Below are 22724 nucleotides of genomic sequence, written 5' to 3'. Positions count from 1 at the left end.
GGGACTTGAAGTCCAGCCTTTCTCGATATTACCATAAACGAAATCCACTACAAGTCGAGAAGCACAACGGCTCTAGTCGATGCATTGCAGACGATCAGTGAATGGCATTCATCACTCGCGGGGGGTCGAAGGGAAATTTCCCGCTCGACCCAGCTTTTGTTCTTACTTGGTCGACCCGTTGCGACCAGCTCTGGTGATCAGACGAATGCTACTTAACATGGCGTCAGGTCGAGATCCGAAATCATTCCATCAGAAAAACACCTAGCTTTTTTCACTGAAGTACTATTATGGACTCTGCTAACCTTCGATTCTCTTATTAAACAGAAGAGAATCAATGCTAGATCTCGACTAAGCTTGCTTTTCTCAACGATCTACGACAAGGACCTATTTGAGTTGGGGCACTATCTCGACCGATCAAGCCCATCTTATCCATTCTTATCCGATCCATTCTTATCGGACCTTCGCCCAACATGTGCTTGACGTGAGGCTTCAACGAACTTCCGCCTCGGAGACGGCGTCTCTCTCCTATGCCGACACACAACGTAAAGGAAATGAGCCACTCACGACGACTTGCTGCTCGATACCAATCTAATCACATCTCCCAACGGAGGAACCAATGTGGGGCTCGCTGCGTCGAAGTCAGAATAGGTTCGTTTACTCCAGAGCATTTCGCGGTGAATACTACACCTTTTCCCGTGCAAGTTTGACAAGTGAGCGGACAAGAATGACAATGTTACAAGCAAGTTTGACTTTGAGAATTCAAGTTTGACACTGGCAGAATATATCAGTAGTTACATTTCCGATCTCCCGCTCGAAACGTTGCTGTCAGGCAGTCGACTATCCCCATTATACGGAATTCCAGCCCATCGGCAGATTCGTCTCAGTAGATAGTGACAGCTCAATGAACCTTCATATACGATGTAACTACCGATGACGATGTTGATTCGGGGAATGTCATTTATCAGGTGCCACAAGTTCAGGCTTAGGTTCACCTAAAGGCAATACGTCAGATGTACTTGGCCATGAGGCTTGGCAATCATGTAAAGCACAATACGATACAATCCTATCGTTCCCCTGAGTGGGAGCATTCAGAAGTGTTGCTTCGATCACCGAAACAACCGAGCACTTCGATTTCTGGACGCCCCGCGCTAGTTTCGTCGGTGTACAAGTGGTACAGCACCACTCGCTGCTTCCACACTAGAAGGGAGTGAAAACCTCACGGCGTTAATGTCAGCTGAGAACCATTGACAGCAGCTCGACAATTGACTACGGTCACAGTATAGGAGACCTTCGAAGGTGCGGAGGGCGCGAACGTCTGACTTCCGATTTTAGTGGAACCATCTCACTGGGACGCATAAATGTCTCTCAAGTCGCGTAGTTTCGTCATGACACGTGGATGTGGAATCAGTACTGACGATAATTTGACTGATTATACAGTGCAGTCAAGGTTCTCTGAAATTTCAGGAAAAAAACTCCGAGAAGAATTCCATCTGCGTACAGATGAAATTTACAGAGCTCAATAATTCACTGAACACAAGACAGATTCATACAACTAACCAGCACTCGCAGATCATGTGAACAACTTCCTACCCAAACCAGCGTTCCAAGCTTTGGGTGGTGGTCTTGCAGTCATTATACCTCCTTTACGATAGAAGCAACTACCACCCCAGTTAAGACGAGTCGGAGTGTACTCTCTCAATAGAGTACTGCCAATTCTACCTCGGTGGGCAAAACTGCTTTCCGCAGTGGACCGAGGTGTGGCTGGTGACACTGGTATCGATGGTAGCGTGTCACCACCTAGGGCTGCCAGTAGCTCTCGGCTACTGCTTAAGGACTGCCCGCCGCATCCGCGTGGAGTGGAGACAGTCGACTTTGGGGATGTAATACGGCTGCCGATAGGAACCCGAGAGAGCCGATTTCTGTCGGAGAAGGATCTCACTACGGAAGACCCTCGGACACTCCTTGGAGTATCACTCTGGGTTGCTGCTGCTGAGCCTGTCCAGTTATCAATACTAGAAGTGAAAGTCCTAGCTGCGAATCTGGCCGCGCACTCGCCGCCTCTAATTTTCAGCGGAGTGAATCCGTTCGAGTCTGTCTGTACCAGAGAGTAACGTCCATGTCGACTTGTGTTATTCGAAGGTGACCAGCCGATCTCAGCAATACTGGGGATCACTGGGACGGATTCACATCGGGGCATGGAGCGAATCACTTCTTGACGAGCCAAGTCAGTACTAACTAACCTTCGACGAGAAGGCGTCACAAGGCGTTGTGTGGCCGGATCAGGAAGATGTCGCTTCCCGCTTCGATGTGAGCTCTCATACCCGCCAGACCTAGCGCTGACACATGGAGTAGAGCTTGACGTGCTCGAGCCGACTGAAGGCATCCCTTCATTGAATTGCTTAGCAACACGGTTCCTCATGTGCTCTGAGGGCCTACATAGCGATGACTATGGAATCACTGGAATGAGAGGACGACTTACATCTCTCGGGAAACGTCATGAACGTTCAGAGGGGGGACGTTGGGGCGAATAACTGCGGAACTGCTTCTTGTCTCCTGGCCGATTTTCGCCACCACACTCTCCGGCTTCGTGTCAATATGGTTCTGGAAAATCGACGAGCTCATCATTGAGCGACGATAATATTCCCGACTGGAAGCTGGACAGTCGACGGTCATTGCTTGGGAAAACAAATCAACTCTCGAGAGAATGCATTACAGGTGAGGGCCAGGCCAGTGACGGCAACCGACAGTTTGACAGAAGCACGCGCTTCTGGAAGCGAAGAGAACACAGCACTTATCAATCATCGTCAACGCAATGATGAAACACAGTCTGAAGCACGATGACTTCCAGCAGGTAAAGCACAGCAGATACAGTGACAGTGATGGGTGAATACTGGATGAATGCCCCCGTGGTGAACTAGACAAGAGCAACAATCAGAGTTTGCTAACGATTGTGCCCTGCGAGGATTTCGCCATGTCCAGAATAGAATGGAATTCATCATGAGCATCAGGTCTAAGAGCCTTCACTCTCCCCTTGATCTCATCGAGGAAGTTCCAAGCCAATACCACCACAATGAGGTCAGACTCCTCGCGCTGAAGGGCGGCCTTCGGATCGTAGACCATAAGGCCTTTGATGCCAGGGACTTGTAGACCGGTCTTCCTCGGGTTATCATCAACAACATATGCCAACTCATTAGTAACACCAGCAAAGTTGAGGAGAACAACGGCCTTAGCCGCTGCACCGTAAGCAACGACCTTACGGCCTTCCATCCACCATTCACGGAGGCGTCGGAGGAAACTTGCCGTTCGACTTCTCGCCAGAGCGGCGAAGTGCTTGTAGGTACCGATACTGTAGATACCCCTGGCCTCTTCCTTCACGAGCTCACTCCTTACCGTGTCTTCGACCAGTTCCATCCGTACGCCCTTCCTCAGACAGAAGATATACGATGTACCGTGTATACTGGGTTTAGTCACGCGTACAACAGTAAAGCCGCATCGCTCCGCTAATACAATCATCGATTTTGTAGAGAAGAAGGACTGATGCTCATGGTAGATCGTATCGAATTCTCCATTAGCAACAATATCGGCCTGACTAGTCTGTATATAGAGCCTCGACTCGTCGTTCATAACCTCCGCACAGGCTTCCAAGAACTCAACTGGCTGGGCAACGTGAGCGAAGACATTCTGCGCCGTAACAGCATCAACTAAGCCAATCTGTCCAGCAACTTGAGGCGACCAATAATCACAAATAGCACGATGACCTTTCTTGATAGTCACTTCACTCATCAGATTCACAGCTGGATCAACGCCGACGGTCTTCCATCCGATTTGGTTGAAGTAGTCCAGTAAAGTTCCGTCATTACAACCAACGTCGAGAACAACACCATAAGACTTCCCGACATCCTTCGCGACCATATCAGCGAACCATTGCGAGTACTTGGCCAAAGTGCTGGATGTACCCGACACGTAGACATAGTCACGAAAGAGGACGTCCGGGTTGACTACATGAGCCAACTGGAGATGCCAGCAGTGCTCGCAAACCTTCACTTGAAGAGGGTACGATTTAACCTCCTGTGAAGTAGCAGGATGGAAACTGTTAGCAGGCGGCTGACTACCCAAGTCGAGGACCAATCTAAGATCACTCCTACCACAACAGCGGCACTTCTTGACCTCGGTACACTCTAACGCCTTTGCAGTTCTGATCTCAGTGTATCGATCTGCAAGGCGAGGTCCAGCGAGTATGATGTCATCCCAGTTGTCTCTGATCTCCTGGCAGATACTCGCAGCAGTAGCGACGAACTTAAACGACGGGATGGCTTTGAGGAACTTGTCAGTTGAAACGCAGAAGTCGTAAGTCGTCTTAGTGAATTTCTCATTGCCGCGTGTGCCAGGGACCAGCTGCTCACGCACAAGGGGGACATTGAAGAAGTCCGAAACCTCCTTACCGAATTCATAGACCGTATGTTGAACACTGGCCAGGTTGTATACCCCACCGTCCGGTCTATAGGTCATGAGCGCCTCTACTGCTCTACAGAGGTCTTCAAGTGCCAAAACCGGTCGATGTACATGCTCAACAAAAATGCCAACTTTCTTCCGAGTGAGAGCTGAGTACGCCATAGCATTCACCATAACATCACTACGAAGGTTCAGTGACCATCCACATACTGTACCGAAGCGCAGACCATAAATTTTCTCAGTGCCACCACTCTCCCTAATGTAGTGCTCAGCAATGAGGTCCATACACTTCTTGGAAATATCATAATAGTTGTGCCCTTTGTATTTGCAGTATTCCTCATCAACCACTTCATCACTGGTGTCACCATACACGCTAGAGCTGCTGGCGTAGATCAAGACCTGGCCCTTCGGTCGCTTACAAGCCAGGAATCGTGATAGGTTACCAACAGTGTTGGCCATAGTCCCCCAAACACTGGAGCACGAGCGTACCGAAGGCATACCAGCCATCATGATAACCACGTCCTTGTCCGCTACGTCCTTCTCGAAATCGCACTCTTCCTTGCTAGAAAACTTAATAACAGGTATACCGGCTACTTTCAGAGCTACTAGCACTTGGGAGTTATCGTGGTCTACTGCGGTAACATGGCACCCTTTGTGATGCAGGTACAGAGCCAGCCTGCTGCCGATGAAACCAGCTCCACCATAAATGATAACTTTGGGCTTCTTTGCAGAAACCACAGTAGAGAGGCTAGAGAGCATTTTAATGAAAAGTCACTATAGTAATAGCCATGGTCGACCATCTACTCAAAGACGGACCCAGTGCAGGAAAAATGCATATAAGTAACATCTGTGGATAACTTGTGGAAATTCTAATTGGTTTCTGTACATTTCTACCCGAATTCGTATGTAAACTTCTATAATGCTGAACTCAGCTGAGGAAACCAGGCATATATTCCAACACTAAACGGGCCCCGTAAATGTATGGACTTGCGCCGCACACGAACATACAGTCGGCCCGGAGTCCTCAACTGATTGGGAAACACAACAGTGAGTATTGACGAAAAATCAAGTTATAAGCATACATACTTCGTCACGCAAAAACATCTTCTCTCGCATCACGGTCATTCAAATGTTCATCCTCCTCCTTAGTCTCCTCCTGCTCCTCCGGCTGAGCTTCCTTCACCTCAGCCACTACCAGGCCATCGAGCAAAGTCGTCTTGATATCATCCATGGCCCCCCGTCCCAGAGGCTCCTCCATGCGACCTATACACCTCAAGACTAAATCCTTACCGTTGTCAGGTCGCACACCGTAGTGAAGAATGACCTCTCCAAAATTACTGATACCAACCGCGTGGGACGTATCAGCGGCATCACGCTCTGGCCAGCCGGCTCGTCCCCTTTGCTCTGCCATACAGCTTTCAGCTATAGCCCACAAGAGTATATCCTCCCAGATCAACACGCGGCTCCATATAGGGTGATAGTATAGCTCCTGCATGAGACTGTGCTTCTTACCATCCTCCTTTACAACGCATATTCTCAGACTAACACCAGCGATCTGACCAGCAGTCTCGCCGTCCATCTGCTGGTCAGCCAGATCCAGCACGACCCCACAGGTCTTGGCCAGAGTCTGCAATGACGTCATGCCTCCCTCGAGGACCGCCTCACTGTGGGCTTTCGATCGCAGTTTCTTGCAGAATTGCATACGAACACCGTGGTCTCTGAGACCGGCTACGAGCTCCTTAGAGTCCTCCGCCTCTGCATCGCCTCTCCATACAGATTCGACAAACGCATCACATCGCGACACGGCCTCATTCTCATCTACTCCATTGATTTCCCTCGGTGGTTCTCTACGTTGCTCTGATGGATGCAAGCTCTCCTGCAACTTCGACCAGGGCAGCACTTCGATCCTCTCCAGCAAAGTCGCCCTGCCCACTCCCCCCTTCACCAACCTGGCTCGTTCAGCATATCTCTCCCGGGCGAACTGTGCCGTGTCACCCTCAGGATCCACCTCCTCCGCGATTGGTATGACCCGGTTGAGGTCATACTCCACATTACGGACCCACGCCATATCAAACACCAAAGTCTTCCTAAGTGCATCCTTAAAACACCGCTCTCTCTTCACTTCCATGTCCTGTAGGGCATCCATAATAATGTCCATGTGGGCTACAAATCTCTGCCGTTCAGTATTCACCTTATGAACAGCTTTCTTATAGCTTTCCTCACAGCCCGAAGCTAGTCTCGAGGACTCCGCCGCAGCTATCGCCAGTCTTAGTCTACTACTAGGGTCATGTGTAGTATCAAGGGCAAGTTCCCGCATAAGATGGTCAGCTCTCTGTGCCGCCTCGTCATACCGCAACACCGTCTCATCATGAAGTCGATACTGTTCTTGCAGAGCAGTTGACAACTTCATCCCGTCCGCCCTAATCCGCTGATAGACCTGCCCGTGCTGCTTCAAGGTCCCTCTGAGCGATGGCACCACCTCCCCAGCCAAGTCGCTCGCCAACTGTCTCGACTGCTCAGCTCTATGCATAACACTTCCTATATAACCGTCAAAGGCAGCCGAGGCCGTCGCAAACCCTGAAGGCTTGGCGTCGGCCAGGAGCACCTCTTTAGCCTTCCTGGCCAAGCGCTCCAGACTAGCCGCATAGCTCTTCTCCACATTAGCTCTCTCTTCCAACTGAAGTGTATCAACGCTGACACGAGCTCGGGATTACCTACTCGAACTACCATTATGCGTAGCTTGTCACAAAGCCTATGACTCTGCTCTAGCTGTTCATACACACCGGGGGCGTCATCAATAAGGAGCTCCTTGAAGTCAGTACTATCGATGACGAGATGACTGTCCTCAGTACCCATCTGCATAGGACCTGAAGGGCGCTTCATAACCTCGCGAACAGGTCTCAGCCATTCATATGGAAATTTCGAGATGAAGGATAGTCAATTTCCGTCTTCTGGAGCAGCTGTGATGGAACGCTGAGATTCCTTCCAGTCAAAATCGGTCATGGTGAGAGGCTCCCTACCTCCTTTTTCGATGTGAGATAAGTTTCAACTCTTGTTCGCGATTTAATTGACCTTTTGTCGACACAAGTGATTCGCGCTGTTACATGAGGTATACCGGAACCTCTCGAGGAACACATCCACAAAACCGTGATACGACTTCATCTCTTCTCATTTTCATTTCACTTGCCTTTAGAGAGAGCGACTTCCTTGGCAAATTTCCGGTTGCAGAAGCCCTTTAGAGAGGGCGACTTCCTTGGCAAATTTCCGGTTACAGAAGCCCTTTAGAGAGGGCGACTTCATTAGCAAATTTCCGGTTGCAGAAGCCCTTTAGAGAGGGCGACTTCCTTGGCAAATTTCCGGTTACAGAAGCCCTTTAGAGAGGGCGACTTCATTAGCAAATTTCCGGTTGCAGAAGCCCTTTAGAGAGAGCGACTTCGTTAGCAAATTTCCTGTTGCGGAAGCCCTTTAGAGGGAGAGCGATCTCATTAGCAAATTTCCGGTTGGAGAAGCGACCAATGATTGCCACCCGAATGACCGTCAACGACCTCGTGCCGTGCTAGTATAGACCAACGAGCTGTAGTGGTATTACTTTGCACATTCTCATCATCGGGAATTTGGTCGTCACTATTCTCAGCTATCGTGCCTGTCGTCTCTCCCTCATTTTCACCAACGTCAATATCAAATCCTGAATATTACAACAGACTAGCTCCGAGTTATGATGCAACAGTAGCAAGTTGTATTCGAAGGGGAGCAGCCTCCCACACGTTGCTTACCATCAGCTTCTACCAGGCTGCCCTGGGAGCTCACAGGAACAGCTGTTGCTACTGCTTCGGCAAGGTGCTCGTCAACCCCCTTCCCTGATTTCAAAAGGGGATCTAACCATGCACTATGTTGGCCAGTAAGATGACCCTAGTACCTACCCCCCGGGGCCGCCTCTTTGTCGCCCACTGTGGACTCCATTACTGCCGAGCTGGAAGCGGCACCTAACAGACTCTCATGTCATACCATCCATCGGCAAATTTATACCTTCCACCACCAAGTTAGCAGGAGTACCAGCAGCCGGTGAGCCAGGCATTGGTCACGAGGTCACTAACGTGAACTAAGGTGGATGGGTTACAACTAGCCTCTGCGACCATCAATGGAAAATGCAATTCAAAACACGCGTTTTGAGCGGAGCGATGCAGACGTAGAATTTGATCCTCGCACTGTCTACACATTTCCTTGCAAGAATGACAGCGTTACAAGCAAGTTTGACTTTGAGAATTCAAGTATGTCACAATGAAGGTCGACATAATACATCTGAGAGTTACCTCATCACGGTTTATGACGAGTAAACCCAAATATCGAATATTCTGTCGCTGTGGACAACTCAACTCTACGGGCGTGAGTCACTCGCTGTAACAAGAATCAGTTGGGATAAATGTAAATTACAATTGACATCTTCGTCAACGACTCGACACTATCTAGTCCCGTCTTCCTAACCCATGCAGCGAAATCGGCAGCAACGAAAACATGCAGACCCCGGAAAATTGAAGATGGAGCCTCTCGAGAAAACCACCCACCCACGGCGAACCAGAGCTTCGTTCGATGGTGGTCCTTCAACGCAACAAAAATATCGATAGAAAAACAATACAGTGAGTGGACTTGAGCGCATACTCCTCACTGTGTTGGGAAGCCAGTGAGATAGGTATGGGCTCCAGCACCGGTTGTAAGGCCGGCTCCAGTGGCAGGCGCCTGGCGAGCACTGGAGGCAGCAGAGGGCGAGGTGACTCCTGTGTGATGCATTGGAGTAGCAAAGGGATCTGACACAGAGAAGACTAGTGTTGGGATAAACTTTTGCTTGCCTCAGCTGAGCTCGGCAATTTACATACGAATTCGGGTAGAAGTGTACAGAAACCAATGAGAATTTCCTCACTTTTCCTCAGAATTTTCAAAACGTCACCTACACATGTAGTTGACCATGTGCATATTTTCCCACACCAGAGAAGACTCTCTCCGAAACAATACTCCCTCCATTGCGAATTATAGTGGCTTCCCTCTCAGCTAGGGTAGTAGCTATTACCAGTCGTCCCCAGAATCTGCTTAGGCTTAGCCCTCTTCTGTATGCGAGGAGGCAGAGCCCTTCTAGCCCTCCCAGGATGCCCAAACGCCGGGTGTGCAGTTTGATCTGGTAGAGGAGATGCGATAGAAGACATATCACTAGGTCGCGCCATCGGCCGAGGTGGAACGACTAAAACAAGTCATAGTATTATGCGATTTCACTGCGCCACGAAATCGCCAAGCCCACCTGGCCCAGTAGCATTAGCGACCTCCTTTCCCTCCGCAGACGATACTTCAAGACTACCCTCTGCCGTGTGCATCTCTGCCGAAGCGGTGAGCTTGTCGTAGCTGTCAGCACTATGAACTTGTGATGATACCGGGGAAGGAATCGGAGAACCGACAACTTGTGAATGCGCCATAGTCTTATTGGCGTTTGCCCTCGTCGACCCTTGGGGGTCACTCGCCTCATTCGAGCTCGCCATCCCGGAATCCGTACTGTACCCCAGGGGCACGCGTGACAAGTCCTGCTCAGCAGCAGGTGGGAAATTTTGTGGCGCAGTGACGGTGTTGGGTGGTAACTCTTCCTTGGGGGGAGCGTATGAAGACTGATCGCTCATGACCGTCGTGGAGCCCGCCGTGGCTGCAGCCACACTCCCCGCGCTCTCCCGCGGTTCACCCGCGTATTCTGAAGAGCTCACATCAGCTACATCTCCATCATTATCAGACACCGTGAGATCAGCAGAGGCTGTCGGGGCCTCTGGCAACTTGATAAAGGGAGAGGGAGGACCTGGGGAGGAGACGATACTCTACAGAAACTATTCAGAACCGTCGAATATCCGCCCGAACTTCAAAGTGAAATATGGGTGATTTCGCGTGAATATTGTTACTACCCCCAACGCTCCTCCTAGTAAAGTCCTCAAGGGATTCATCGTTCAGTGGAGGCAGCCTGGCCCGGGTCTCCTCGTCCAGATGGGGCAACTTCTTAGCCGCTAAGTGCTCGATCATCTGAAGTGACAAAAAACGTCGGAGAAGACACGCCTGGACAGAAGACTCTGTTGGAAGTCGTCAATCAGAGCATTTAAGTGCTCTTCTATACGCAAATCGATTGAACCCTCGAATGCTTGCTTCTACTTTTGATACGACAGTATTGGGTTATACGCTCACTTTCCTCAGCTGAGGCCAAGAGTTGCCTCACTTACAAATTCGGGTAATAGTGTACTGAAACCAGTGAGAATTTCCCTAAGAATACCAACACATGTAGTTGACCATGTGCATATTCCCCCACACTGTGCTCGAGACAAGTTTCACATTACGAGATGTCCCTCCGTGTTAAAAGAACGACAAAGAAATTGCAAATGTTGTTTATAACCTGTTGACTAGAAGTCAAAAGCTCATAATCAGCCTCGTCCCTCTCTGCCTTCAGCTGCGACACACCAGACTCCAGAGAATTGAGTTGATTCTAAAGAGAGAGGTATGGATGTATAAGCACTGATGTACGCCCTACTTGCGTGTCCGCTATCAAGCTCTGAAGAACGTCATTTCCGTGGCTGGCCATTTGCACTAGGTAGTTCACCTACGTCAAAGAGGCCAAATAATCCTACTTGGAGTTTCCTATGTACTACTTGTTGCATCATACTCTGCATTTGCTCAGCTCCGACCGCTCCGGGTGTCCCTTTCCCTCGGGGAGTAGGTTGGGTCAGCTGTAGGGCCTTCCTCGACTGAACATACCTCATCAAGCAGTCCCCCTCGCGGCCCTTTGGCCCACGACTCCACCCAAAGAGCCTTCGGGTGAGGATGAAAGTGGCAAGAATGACGAGTAAGGTCACTATCTCGGGTACTGGTGATGGGTACCCTGCACTCTGCAGGAGCCTGTAGTGTGATGGCGCCACATAGGCATCCCAAACCTTCCCCGCTAGAACTCTGGACGTCTCGATATGGGAGCTTAGGTCAGTCATCGAGACGTTTGCCAAGGGTGATGTTCCGCTGACATTCATAGCAAATAAAACTGATCGCAGCTACAATGTTAACAGGGTCTTACGGGGGGCTCGGTCGAAGTGCTCAATCAGGCGAAATTATGATGGCAATGAAAATCTCGAAATCCACAAGCAGCGTGGCAGTCGAGGGACTCGCCGCTACTACGATCACGTTGAGATACGACCATCCGTTATGTTCGTTCTGATAGCGGAAGATATGTTCTTGCATACCTAGGCGAAGGGTAACACCAATGCTCCATCAGACAAAATGATATGATGGTAGCGCCTTAAGCGTAGCATCTACGACACAAGAGGTCCCGGGATCGAATCCTGTGTGAGGCTCTTTTCTCATCGCCCGTTACGGAACCCCGCACGTATGAACAAGTGGAGCGTTGCTTGGTCACAGACTAGCTAAAGGGAAAAAGGTGGATCGGAAATGTGTTAGATTGCCTATATGCATTACTCCTGCTGCTTTAATCCTTTCGCTATTGCCAATGACCCTATAACTTAAAAAGCCTTCCTTAAGGAAGGAGCGCAAGGTCCTCAAGGAAGGAGCGCCTCCTTATGACTAAGGAAACCTTCCTTATGGAAGGAGCGCCTCTTTATAACTTAGGAAGCAAAGGAGCGTAAGGACTCCTTGAAGTAAGGAGGCTAAGGATCTTACGTAAAATCCTCAAGGAAGGAGCAGTTCCCGAGTTATAGGCCCAATAGTAGGTATCAGTAGTATGAATATAAGCTAATGGGAAATATTTCAACCTGCAGCCCTGAACTATGGACAGTGGTGACACCTCTCCCCTTTTCAACGCCTATTTCACCAATAGTAACTTCTATTTGGACGGATGGACGAAACAGAATTAAAAATACTCTTCAGGAACTTCAATTTCAATATGAGCTGAAAATAAGAACTTCAATTTCAACGCAATGCCATAGGAACTTCAATTTCGTTGTTTTAGTGAAATCAGTTTCATATGTGAGAATTCCTCTTCCGACAAACGTGTTTTATAGCACAACTCAACAGGTATATGTGTTGCGAGAATCACCATGATGATAAGAGCTTATATGGAAGTTATTATATTTCAAATAGGCGCGAAAAAGGTGTAGTAGCGCCCAGTTTTCCAAAGAATCTCATAAACCTGAGAGCATGGCCGCAAAGGACAGGGAAATTTGAGAGTTACTGGTTAGCACGGCCAGCCTTAGGTATTGCTGTGATCAGGGTCTCACTATGACGTTGATAAGCCAAACGTAGCGTCATGTATAAGCATGCGGTTCATGGTACTCGCAAGATACTATTACCTGCTACTATTACCACCCTCTAGAGTGTATGAGAAGTCCGGTAGCGCAAACATTCAATTTCCGATGACATTCCGTCATAACATTGTATTCTGTGTACTACGCTCATCATAACTATGATTTTTACGAAGTGCAATCGCAGACATGGGGCTGTATCCTAGTCACACTCGTCGCCTCGGCGTTTTCAATTCTGGTGACGATGACGGGAGGTGGAATTTTGGGTTGTTCAGTATGCCCTAACATCGGTCATCAGCGCATTGAAGTAGCTAAGCTGGTGTTGAACACAAGTCATTTTCCATACCATAAATTCTTGAATTGACTGAGTTCACCATGGGGAGGCCATGAGCAATACAGCCTAGTGCTGGTCACCCAGAATGGGATGTGAGGAAGAGTACGAGTTATGGTATGCATTAAACAGTAGTAAGACGATGTCGTTGCCTTCCGCTGGGGGATTGCTGAACAATTTATACGCTGATTCGAGCAGTGGCTCGGAGACATCCGACTACACCACTGATGATGACAGTGAGTATACGGACACTGAGGATGAGGTACTGCTAGGGGCCACTTCACATTGCCGTTCATGACTCACATTGCTCTGTTGATACTCATGAAAACTAAAGTTTAGGGCTGAATGTGGCTGATCGATGAGGCTTCCTATGCATCATTTCACTTCCTTCAGAGCGACAATGGCGAACTGCCTGATGACGAGCCCGCGCCCCCACCACGACCTATCCGACCGTTGAATGGCAAGATACGCGTGCACTGGGCCAAGTCTGATGATGGTAGTAGCATCGGGAGTGTATGGTCATTCGGATCCTTTTCATTTCAGATATGGACGTCTCGGATTTTTATGATAAGCTCGGCCCTCCGGCAATGGAGTTCCCTTTCGAATTGGACGACTTCCAGAAGCGAGCTGTGCTACGGGTCTCCCAAGGAGACAGTGTTTTTGTAGCCGCACATACGAGTGCAGGGAAGACCGCTGTAGCTGAGTAAGACTGCGGGGGGAAGATACGCTTTGCGCGGATGATATACAGTAGTAGATCAAACAATATAAAAGAATAAAACAGGATGGATATGTTATTGGGAATATCATATTATCCCTTTCTTTATGAGCTATGTTATATCCTATACCTAATCATTAATATTAGACTATAGTATTTGTTTGTAAGGATATATCTAGTATATATATTGGCATTGTGAGAATCTATGTTCGCTCTTCTCAGTCGAGTTCAGAAATCTCCTCAATTCAGGTGGAAGTAGTGTACAGAAACCAATGAGAATTTCACTAAGTTTCCTCACAATTTTCATAATCGCAAATGCACATGCAGTTGATCATGTACATATTTTCTCACATATTTCTACATATTTTACAGTGAAGTTCCACTTCAGTTGTAGCTATCAGTAGTGAGGTATGTGATTAGCCGATAAATGACAGCGGTGCGGATCGAACCTGGGTCTCATGGTAGAGAGGCCGCTGTTTGCCAGATATGCAATAGCTGATGCTATAAAGCAGGGTGGTAGGGCGATATACACGTCGCCTATCAAGGCCTTAAGCAATCAGAAGTACAGGGAGTTCACGCAGAAGTTCGACTCTGTCGGCGTGGTCACTGGGGATGTCTCCATCAACCCGTTGGTGAGATAATCTTCCTCCTTCTTCGCACGATATTGCTATCACTGTACTAGGCTAATGTGGTTATTATGACGACGGAGATATTAAGGACGATGCTGTATAGAAAGGATGAGAACTTGGCTAACATCAAGACTGTTATTTTCGATGAGGTGCATTTTGTCAACGACCCCGATAGAGGAGTCGTTTGGGAGGAATGTATTATTCTCATGCCAGCCGATGTGAGTGAGGCGGAAGCAGCAGCCTAGGAATGGTGGGGCTCAGGTCCCAATGGTAATGCTATCGGCTACCGTACCAAACTATCGTGAGTTCGCGGATTGGGTGGGCCGGACCAAGCAGCGTACTGTGTATACAGTGAGCACTGCGTACAGACCAACGCCTTTGTGCCACTATCTATGGTGGAAGGATAAGCCGTATTTGCTTATGGACAACAAGGGAGTCTTCAATACTGCTACGTATAGGAAAATGTGAGTTGCCGTTCACAGTCTCCAGTGCGACATGTTACGAAGAGTATATTCTCTCGACGAATTTGAGTTTTCTTCATCTCATTTGAGGCTGCCAGCAGAGATACAGTGCGAATACGATGATACCACTCTTTGAGTAACTCCTGTGTTATATGATGATACTCGTCTGCGAGGAAACTTTTCGTCCTTTTCACGTGCCCGAGAAAGAATCAATGGGAATTTTCTGTGGTCAGATACGATGAGATGAGGGCATCTGAGGCCCCAGCGCCGAATACTAAGCAGACAGTTGGGAAGGGCAAGGGCAAGGGCAAGGGCAAAGGAAAGGGCAAGGGTGTTCACCGAGCGCCAGCACCAAAGCAGCCCCTGACGGGAGAGTCCAAGATCAGACTGGAAACTCAGAAGCTGCAGGGTATGATTAAAGCCTTGGAAACTGAAGACAAGCTACCTGCAACGGTTTTCGTATTCTCGCGAGTGCGGTGCGAAAGATACGCGATGGGAATGCCGCATCTCGATTTGCTTAGTGGCAGCGCTGAGCGATCGAAAGTGCACGTGTTTTTGAAGGAATCCTTTTCCAAGTTGGACGAGTCCGACCGGGATCTGCCCCAGATACAAGCAGTGACCGACTTGGCCCTGAGGGGCATCGGGGTTCATCATGGAGGGCTGCTGCCTATTGTGAAGGAAGCTGTGGAGATCCTGTTCTCTCGTGGTCACATAAAGGTGCTTTTTGCTACTGAGACGTTTGCAATGGGCGTGAACATGCCAGCTAGATCGGTCATCTTCTCATCGATACGCAAACACGATGGGTCGAAGTTTCGGTATCTGCTGCCAACAGAATATACGCAGATGTCGGGTCGGGCAGGGAGAAGGGGCCTTGACAGCGTCGGGAATGTGTATGTCCTAGCTGCTGAGGAGCTGCCGGATCTGAAGGCTTTGACTACGACGATGACTAGCAAGCACACTCCTCTGCAAAGTCAGTTTAAGTTGACTTTCCAGATGCTACTGCAAATGGCAAAGTTGACACATTGGAAAGCGGAGGATTTAATGAGCAGATCGTACCTGGAAAATGCGAGGGCGATGCAGCTACCTACAGCGAAGAGAGATCTACAGAGGTTGAAAAAGAGGCAGGGGGATTTGCCCCGGCTGGAATGCGTGTTAGGGGAGGAGGATATGCATAGATACGCCAAGTTGGAATTGAAGTCCCGGCATATGGCCAGCGAGCTGTACGGTAAACTCTTCAACACTGATCATAAGAAAGTCTTCTGTCGAGGGCGACTGGTCATGGTGTGGAGTTTGCCGAACATAAGGGTGTCGTCTCCAGCGGTGATACTTGGGGCAAGCCCACCATCTATGAGCACCTCAGTGATGGCAACCGTAGATGTGTTGGTGGTGTTGAGGAGGCCTGTCCCTGACAGCACTCCGGCTGGTGATAATGGATACACTGTGAGGATCAAAAATCTGCCGGTGAAGTCAGGCTTGCTCTTGGTCACTGATCATTGCCTTCCTCATGGAGTTGACTTTTCTGATGCGTTCGGTCTGGCTAGAGAGCTCCGACGATGTGAAGAGGCAGGACAGTTCGATGAGCCCTTGGAGCTTGGGAAAAATCTGAAGCAGATTCAAACGGAGTATTTTGATACGCTGATTGGCGTTAAAGATCTCACTCTCACCAAGATGCATAGCAAATGCCATCGCTGCCATCTGCGGCAGGAGCATTTCGATCTAGTGGTAGAGGAGGGGGAGATTACGCACGACATTGAGGACCTTGAGTTCAAGATTGATGATTCTTCGTTGTATCTGGCATCAGCTCGAAAGAGGATGCTGAGAGTGCTCATGGACTTGGACGAGCTCGATAAGAATACTATGCAGATAACGTTGAAGGGAAGGGCGGCTAGTGAGTTGGTGTTGGGTGATGAACTCACTCTCACTGAGCTTCTATTCTGCAATGAGCTCGGCGATGCTGATGTGCCCTCTTGTGTGGCACTGGTCTGTTGCTTTGCGTGCGACTCGGGCGTGTCGCAGATGTCGCATGAGGCGGCTGAGGTCCTCCTACCTCCAGAAACGGTGAAGCTACTGGAGAGAGCGATGGAGATGCACGGCAAAGTGGCGGATGTGTTGACCAAAGAAAGGGTGGAGACAGACTGGACTGAATTTGACAAGCAGTTATGTCTCGGCATAGCCCCACTGGCTCATGCCTGGGCGAGAGGGGTGCCCTTTGCTGAACTGATGACCGCCGAGCCGATCTCGAGCAAGGACGATGAAGAGGTCTATTACTCTCTGTGGAAACCAGGTGACAAACCGCTACAGGAAGGAGCTGTGGTTAGGAGTATCCAAAGATGCGACGAGTTGTTCCGACGCTTGGGGAAGGCCGCTGAGGTCATGGGCTCCACTGAAGTGGTGAATAAAGTGGAGCAGTGCCGAGAGGCCATACGTAGGGATATAGTCTTCGCATTGAGTCTCTACCTAGACCGAGATGGTGAAAAGCAGCAGTCGAAGCAAGCAGTGGAGGCGGAGGGCGAAGGAAGCGCTCCCGTTGATACAGTATCATAGTGTGTTTCATAACAATACTAAAAGTGTTTAGTTCCGTTACATCATCTTTCTGATGAAGTCCGCCGAGATGTTGTCGTATCAGTTGCGTGAATCCAATTTCGGTGTGTGGTCTGCTGTAAAGGGTGTTTCAAAACTACGTGGTTTAGGAATTCCAGGTTCTCCAAGTTGTCCACGAAGTTTTGAAACACCCTTTACTATCGAAGGTGGACATGCCTATATAGTTCTTACGGTATCGTCGTCATTGATGATGTTAATCATAGGTTACTCGATTGCCAAAAGTTAAAGGTTTCGGGCAGTCTCTACTTTGTTGGCTTTGTTGAGGAGCACGTAGATGATGTTGTTGCTTTGACGAGGAGCTTATTGTTCATCTTATATTCTCAAATTCGTTCGATAGTTTACGGACCACATTGTCGAGGATCATATAAGGTTCATGACTCGCCTCGCTATGACGAAGGTTGGCAAGCTTTGGGGGAATTCGAATGTACCGGAAATGGCGACAAAACATCAAGAGGGGTGTGAGGATCAGTTCGCAGGGATCTTTACAACCAACGAGTTAGATAATAGTTTCTAACGGATTTGTGTATCACAACAGACCCTTCCTCTTCATATGTAGTCGGTCGCAGCTGTGAGGAACGTCATGCTTACCTTCTTGCAATAATGTTCTAGTTGGTGTTTGTATCTGCATCGTACCCGTCCGGGTGGTAGCATACTCTTTGCGAGCTCCGACGCGCAGTGGCAAGTACATCCCGAAGCGCACGCTGGCTATGCTACTTTTGTTGTCCTATTTCCTCCACTGGCTTCATCGCACAGTGATAGTGCGAGTCTGAGAGTATCTCGGTTGGGCTATGCAGCTTAGCCCGGAATTTCTGATTGGAGTGGTGCTAGGAAATGAGAGTTCACCGCGGGGTTGGCAAAGATGCAAAAACGTGGACAACTGCCAACGACATAAAATTATACAAGTTCTAATTCTCTCTCCATCGCTTCTTTTCATCGTGTAACGTGTTTCTGGTGCAGTATTAATCTAGTGTTTGTCAATTTCAAATCCCCTCGAGTGGTTCAGCTCTCCATCTCACCACATAGTTGGGAATGACAGATGTTTTCCGGTCTCAGCCGGTGTCTGCGCCACCGATGAGGTCATCGCAAGGACTAGCTCCCATACAGCAAGGCAAACCTCCTATAGTGCTCGAGGAGGAGGTGCCGCCTCCAACTGCCACGTGCCTTTTATCGAGAGTTGTCTCCATTAGGTTGACGAAAATTATGAACCTACACAGGAGGAGATCCTCGAGTACGCCGAGTGGATCGGCATGGACGTCGCTGTAGATAAAGACCTTTTCTGGATCGCAAAAGAGGGTATGATCGTCGTTCGATTTTGAGGCGAAGCGAAGCTTTTTCTCTTGGAAGGCTTGAAGGCCCCTCTGCCGGCCCCTTGGAAGCCCTGCCAGACTGGGGAAGGGGATATATTCTACTTCAACTTTGAGACTGGACAAAGCGTCTGGGACCACCCATGTGATGAATATTATAAGAACCTCTTCAGTGAGCACAAGCAGAGGAAGGTCACCAGTGGTGGGTTGAGGCCGTCTCTTCTTCGGAAGCACCCTGCATCTTAGATGAACGGAAGATTGACGGCAATGAGCAAGCAACGACCGGGAAGGAGAAGAAGCACAGGGAGTCCAGTGTTGGTGGAGAAGGGGTAAGTGCTGAGCTGAATTGCAACTGGAATCGGTCTGTTTAGACTATTGGATTATCCTCGCCATCGTTGCCTCTCGGTGGTGGTGGGAAGCCTCGCGTCGTTCCGCCACTACTGCCTGGTCTTGAAGACCTCAAAAGGCCCTCACTGGACATCCCCACGGCCCGGGATGCTATTGGAAGGTTGGACGCAGTTTTTACTCATGCTCAACCACATATGTTGGTGTCAAGAAAATCTGAGGATTTTTTTGGGGAATTCTCATTTGATTACATTTCTATCTCGACTCCTATTATCAGTGAAGAAACCAAACATACATGCCAACACTTGTTGGACAAGATGCCCCACTTCATAACAACTCCGATCGATCAGGTCACCACCCTTCACACACGACTTGGATCATGCTAGAGAGGCGTCCAGTATGCACGCTGAGAATGGTAGAGAGCTCGCCGCGCTCGAGGAGAAGCACGCTGCTGCTGTGGTCGCGATGAAAGCGGATCAGGAGAGGGTAAGGTCTTCGATGGGAGATAGGATTGCAGTTTCAGATTTGTATCAGATTGTAAACAATACACGAGCAGAGTTTAATCGACTTGTGTCGCAACTGAGAGAAACTCACGAGAAGGAAAAGAAGAAACTACTGATGGACTTTGAAAGCGAGATGCGTTCAGAGAAGAAGAGGCTGGAGGAGCAGCTCGGGAGGGAGAGGGCGCGGCTGGAGCAGGCGAGTTGCTTTTGTGTGGCAGTGTTGCAACTTATCGTAGTCCTCCAGGAGCTACGTAGAGCTGTCGAAGAGGAAGTGGAGGGGCAGCGAGAGAGTCTGATGAAGGCAGCCCAGGAGCGGATGGAGAGGGAGGTGCTCGAGAATGAACGGTGGGGACTAATGCTGTGCAGTTGAAGACAGTGTGTATTTTCATCATGCAGATCCTGTCGGGAGGCGGAGCTCTCTGTTATCAACGGCGATCATGCCAAGGAGATAGAGCGGCTGGTGGAAGAACACTGCACGGCGGTTCGTGAACTACGACAGCAGCAGGAAGAGGAGATACAACGTGTCAGGAAGGAGCATCAGCGTGTGAGACCCATGGTGTCGTTGGGCTCACGGTGGCCCAAGAATGGGAAGAATCTATCATTTTTCCTATCCCCGGGAATTGAACAGCATTCTCGCCAGATGGGCCCACCTTGGTTGGGATCACTACTGGCCTCCCCCTCAGGTGCTCAGTACAGTACAAGCGGACGAGGAACGACAGCGTACGTCAACTGCTGGGGAGGTGGGCGATCGGGGCCTTTGATAAGCAACGTATTTTCATTCAGGAAGTGGATCGTCGAGATATCGAATCTCGCATAGAGCGGGAACTTCGACCTGAAATGGAGCGACGCCTTCGGCTGGAAATGGCATGCAAAGTTGAAGCGGAGGTTCGGCCGGTGATTGAGCGAGATGTGCGCCAGGAGGTGGAGGAGGCTAATGCTTGTCGGAGAGAGGAAATCGAGAGTGAACTAAGGCACGAAATCGAGTTGGAACTGAAGCAAAGTGGGGATGTTATTGAGGCGGTAAGACAAGACCTCCGCTGTGAACTTCGTGGTCCAATAGAAGAGGAGCTCCGTGCAGCTCTAGAAGCCCAGCTGAGAGAAGATATACGGCGAGACCTCGAGAGTGAGATGAAGTCGTTGAGAACGGAGTTTGAGAAGGAGGTCCAAGCCACTGTGGGAGAGGGGGCGCTCTCTTTGCGAGGAAGTTCGGTCCTTCTGGATCTGCCCGACCTGTCCGCGATAAGCAATTATGAAGGGCAGAGAGAGTCTCGCGTGAGTGGGGACTTTGAGGGGATACTTCGAATCCTAGGGGAAAGGCAGAGGCAACTCGAGACGCGCGAAAATGATGCCGCAGAGGCGCTGTCTGAGAAGGAGGAGAGGATTGCTGCAGCGCTACGACGGCTTCATGAGACTCGAGAGCAGCTCACAGTGACCGAGGCTGATGCCACTGAGAAGGGGCATGAGATAGCTAGATTGAGACGTGAGCTGAGCAGTCGGGAGAAGATGACGACAGCGCTGAGGGACCAGGTTACGTTATTGGAGGCTGAGGTGGAGACCGAGAAGAGGAATGCTCAAGCGAGCGGGTCGGAAGCTATGCGAGAGGTGAGAAGACGCCAAAGGCTTTTGGATGAACGCGAGACTGAGTTGGAGGTGAAGGAGATCAGGCAAGGTGAGGTCATGGCTCACCTGAGGGCCAGAGAGGCAGCTTTGATCACTGAGAAGAAGCGCCTCCAAGATGATGCGAATAAACTGGAGGCTGAGGCGGCGGAGATCGCAACAATGCAGCAGACGCTGAAGAGTATAACTCATGAAGTTAAGCACGCACAGGAGATTTACTCGCCACCAGGGGTAAGGGAACCTCCGATGACCTCGAGGCCAGCTACTGATGAAGTTATTATGACGGAACTGGGTGAAATCAAATCGGCCATAGTTCAGTTGTCAGCTCGGGGCGCTAGACCGTTCGGAACACGCAACAGTTCCTCACACATGCGCTCGGACAAGGCGACCGATAGTGATACTGCTCCGGAAAGTTGCAAGGAGAAAGAGGATGGGTTCATCCATTGGTTATGCGCTGAGAGAGAGGCAATAGAAGCTGCTAAGAAGCGAGTTGCTGCAGAGCATGCTATGTGCAGGGCGGAGAGATCTCGACTTGAGATGGAGAGGCAAATATGGAGGGATCGAATGAGAGAGGCGAAGCGTAACGGAGACCACAGGGCTAAGGGGGAGCTGATGCGAGCCAAGTCGGCGCTGGATGCTCGAGCAGCGGAGTACAACGTGTCTGTTGCGGAGTCCCAGGTGGAGTCGGGCAAACTGGAGGAGAGGGAGCGAGCGCTGGAGAAGTATTCGGCCTCTCGCATGTACAGAGAGAAGCGGCTGAATCAGAACAGACACTATTGGGGGAGAATTCCGCCACCGTTGCCTTTCGGCTCTGAATGAGCAGAGTACAGTATACCACAATTGAAGCATTGATAGCATTATAATTCTAATACATGCGTTTATTATTGGGTGAGTCCATATAGGGTCTCAACATTCGGAAGTATATCTTACTTGAGTTTTAGTGGTGATGTGATAGTATGATACTGGTAGTACCCCATTCTGGTAGCTAACTCGTTACACTAACTCAACTCTGCAATACGACTGCGTATCTGCTCACTACGATTGGACGAAGGAGAATCGTGTCGGTATCCTCCTGCCTTTGTACAGCCAAACGCTCCACCGTGTTCGACTCCTAGTATCTGCTCTTCTCAAGGTCAAATTCTGCAGAGAGTCTATCATAGAACACCCTATCATCCTATCTTTGACACTGTCAACAAAGGAGTCCAATTGCAAATACAGGCCCGATCGCAGCTTCCCACCCAAAACTCGTTAACTCAACTCGTCCCGCCCTGCCGACTTCATCTGTGGCCATCGGACGGCCATCCTCACACAGTTGAGGATCGCACGTCAAGATGCAGACAACCAGAAACTACCGGGTGGCAGAGGGTGGGCAAAAAGAGCCAGCACACTCACCAGCAACTGATAGATGATAAAGTAAGGTATCAATAATCCTCACACTAACACTTAGGACCAGCAGCAACAACATCGCACGAAATACACAGGTTCAGAGTAACTAGCTTCGCGGGCGA

General features: G+C 49.6%; 5 protein-coding genes across 5 annotated transcripts; 2 read left to right on the top strand and 3 right to left on the bottom strand.

The window, feature by feature from the left end:
- Positions 1–2835: 2835 nt before the first annotated feature.
- Pmar_PMAR000423 (nad dependent epimerase/dehydratase, putative) lies at positions 2836–5211 on the bottom strand (the record flags this gene model as incomplete). Its single annotated transcript, XM_002776521.1, has 1 exon — positions 2836–5211. One exon carries the CDS (start codon positions 5209–5211, stop codon positions 2932–2934), a length of 2280 nt encoding a protein of 759 aa, XP_002776567.1. The 3' UTR covers positions 2836–2931.
- A 331-nt stretch (positions 5212–5542) lies between these two features.
- Positions 5543–8527, bottom strand: Pmar_PMAR000422 (conserved hypothetical protein; the record flags this gene model as incomplete). The annotated part of the gene is made up of 6 exons (XM_002776520.1): positions 5543–7129; positions 7180–7319; positions 8042–8137; positions 8226–8309; positions 8373–8435; positions 8479–8527. The coding sequence occupies 6 exons, from the start codon at positions 8525–8527 to the stop codon at positions 5543–5545; spliced, it is 2019 nt and encodes a 672-aa protein (XP_002776566.1).
- A 584-nt stretch (positions 8528–9111) lies between these two features.
- On the bottom strand, positions 9112–11225 carry Pmar_PMAR000421 (conserved hypothetical protein; the record flags this gene model as incomplete). Its single annotated transcript, XM_002776519.1, has 7 exons — positions 9112–9254; positions 9515–9619; positions 9740–10279; positions 10383–10497; positions 10862–10951; positions 10997–11065; positions 11115–11225. 7 exons carry the CDS (start codon positions 11223–11225, stop codon positions 9112–9114), a joined length of 1173 nt encoding a protein of 390 aa, XP_002776565.1.
- A 1958-nt stretch (positions 11226–13183) lies between these two features.
- On the top strand, positions 13184–17390 carry Pmar_PMAR000420 (helicase with zinc finger protein motif, putative; the record flags this gene model as incomplete). Its single annotated transcript, XM_002776518.1, has 7 exons — positions 13184–13303; positions 13435–13537; positions 13585–13744; positions 14241–14388; positions 14439–14603; positions 14647–14849; positions 15080–17390. 7 exons carry the CDS (start codon positions 13184–13186, stop codon positions 17388–17390), a joined length of 3210 nt encoding a protein of 1069 aa, XP_002776564.1.
- A 1128-nt stretch (positions 17391–18518) lies between these two features.
- Pmar_PMAR000419 (glutamic acid-rich protein precursor, putative) lies at positions 18519–22104 on the top strand (the record flags this gene model as incomplete). Its single annotated transcript, XM_002776517.1, has 11 exons — positions 18519–18584; positions 18635–18740; positions 18792–18953; positions 18998–19080; positions 19123–19259; positions 19447–19582; positions 19631–19795; positions 19844–19944; positions 19996–20143; positions 20283–20339; positions 20383–22104. The coding sequence occupies 11 exons, from the start codon at positions 18519–18521 to the stop codon at positions 22033–22035; spliced, it is 2814 nt and encodes a 937-aa protein (XP_002776563.1). The 3' UTR covers positions 22036–22104.
- Between the last annotated feature and the right edge of the window lie 620 nt (positions 22105–22724).

Source organism: Perkinsus marinus (genome assembly GCF_000006405.1).
Source record: "Perkinsus marinus ATCC 50983 genomic scaffold scf_1104296953336, whole genome shotgun sequence".
NCBI lineage: Eukaryota > Perkinsozoa > Perkinsida > Perkinsidae > Perkinsus > Perkinsus marinus.
This window is presented reverse-complemented; position numbering and strand designations above follow the sequence as displayed.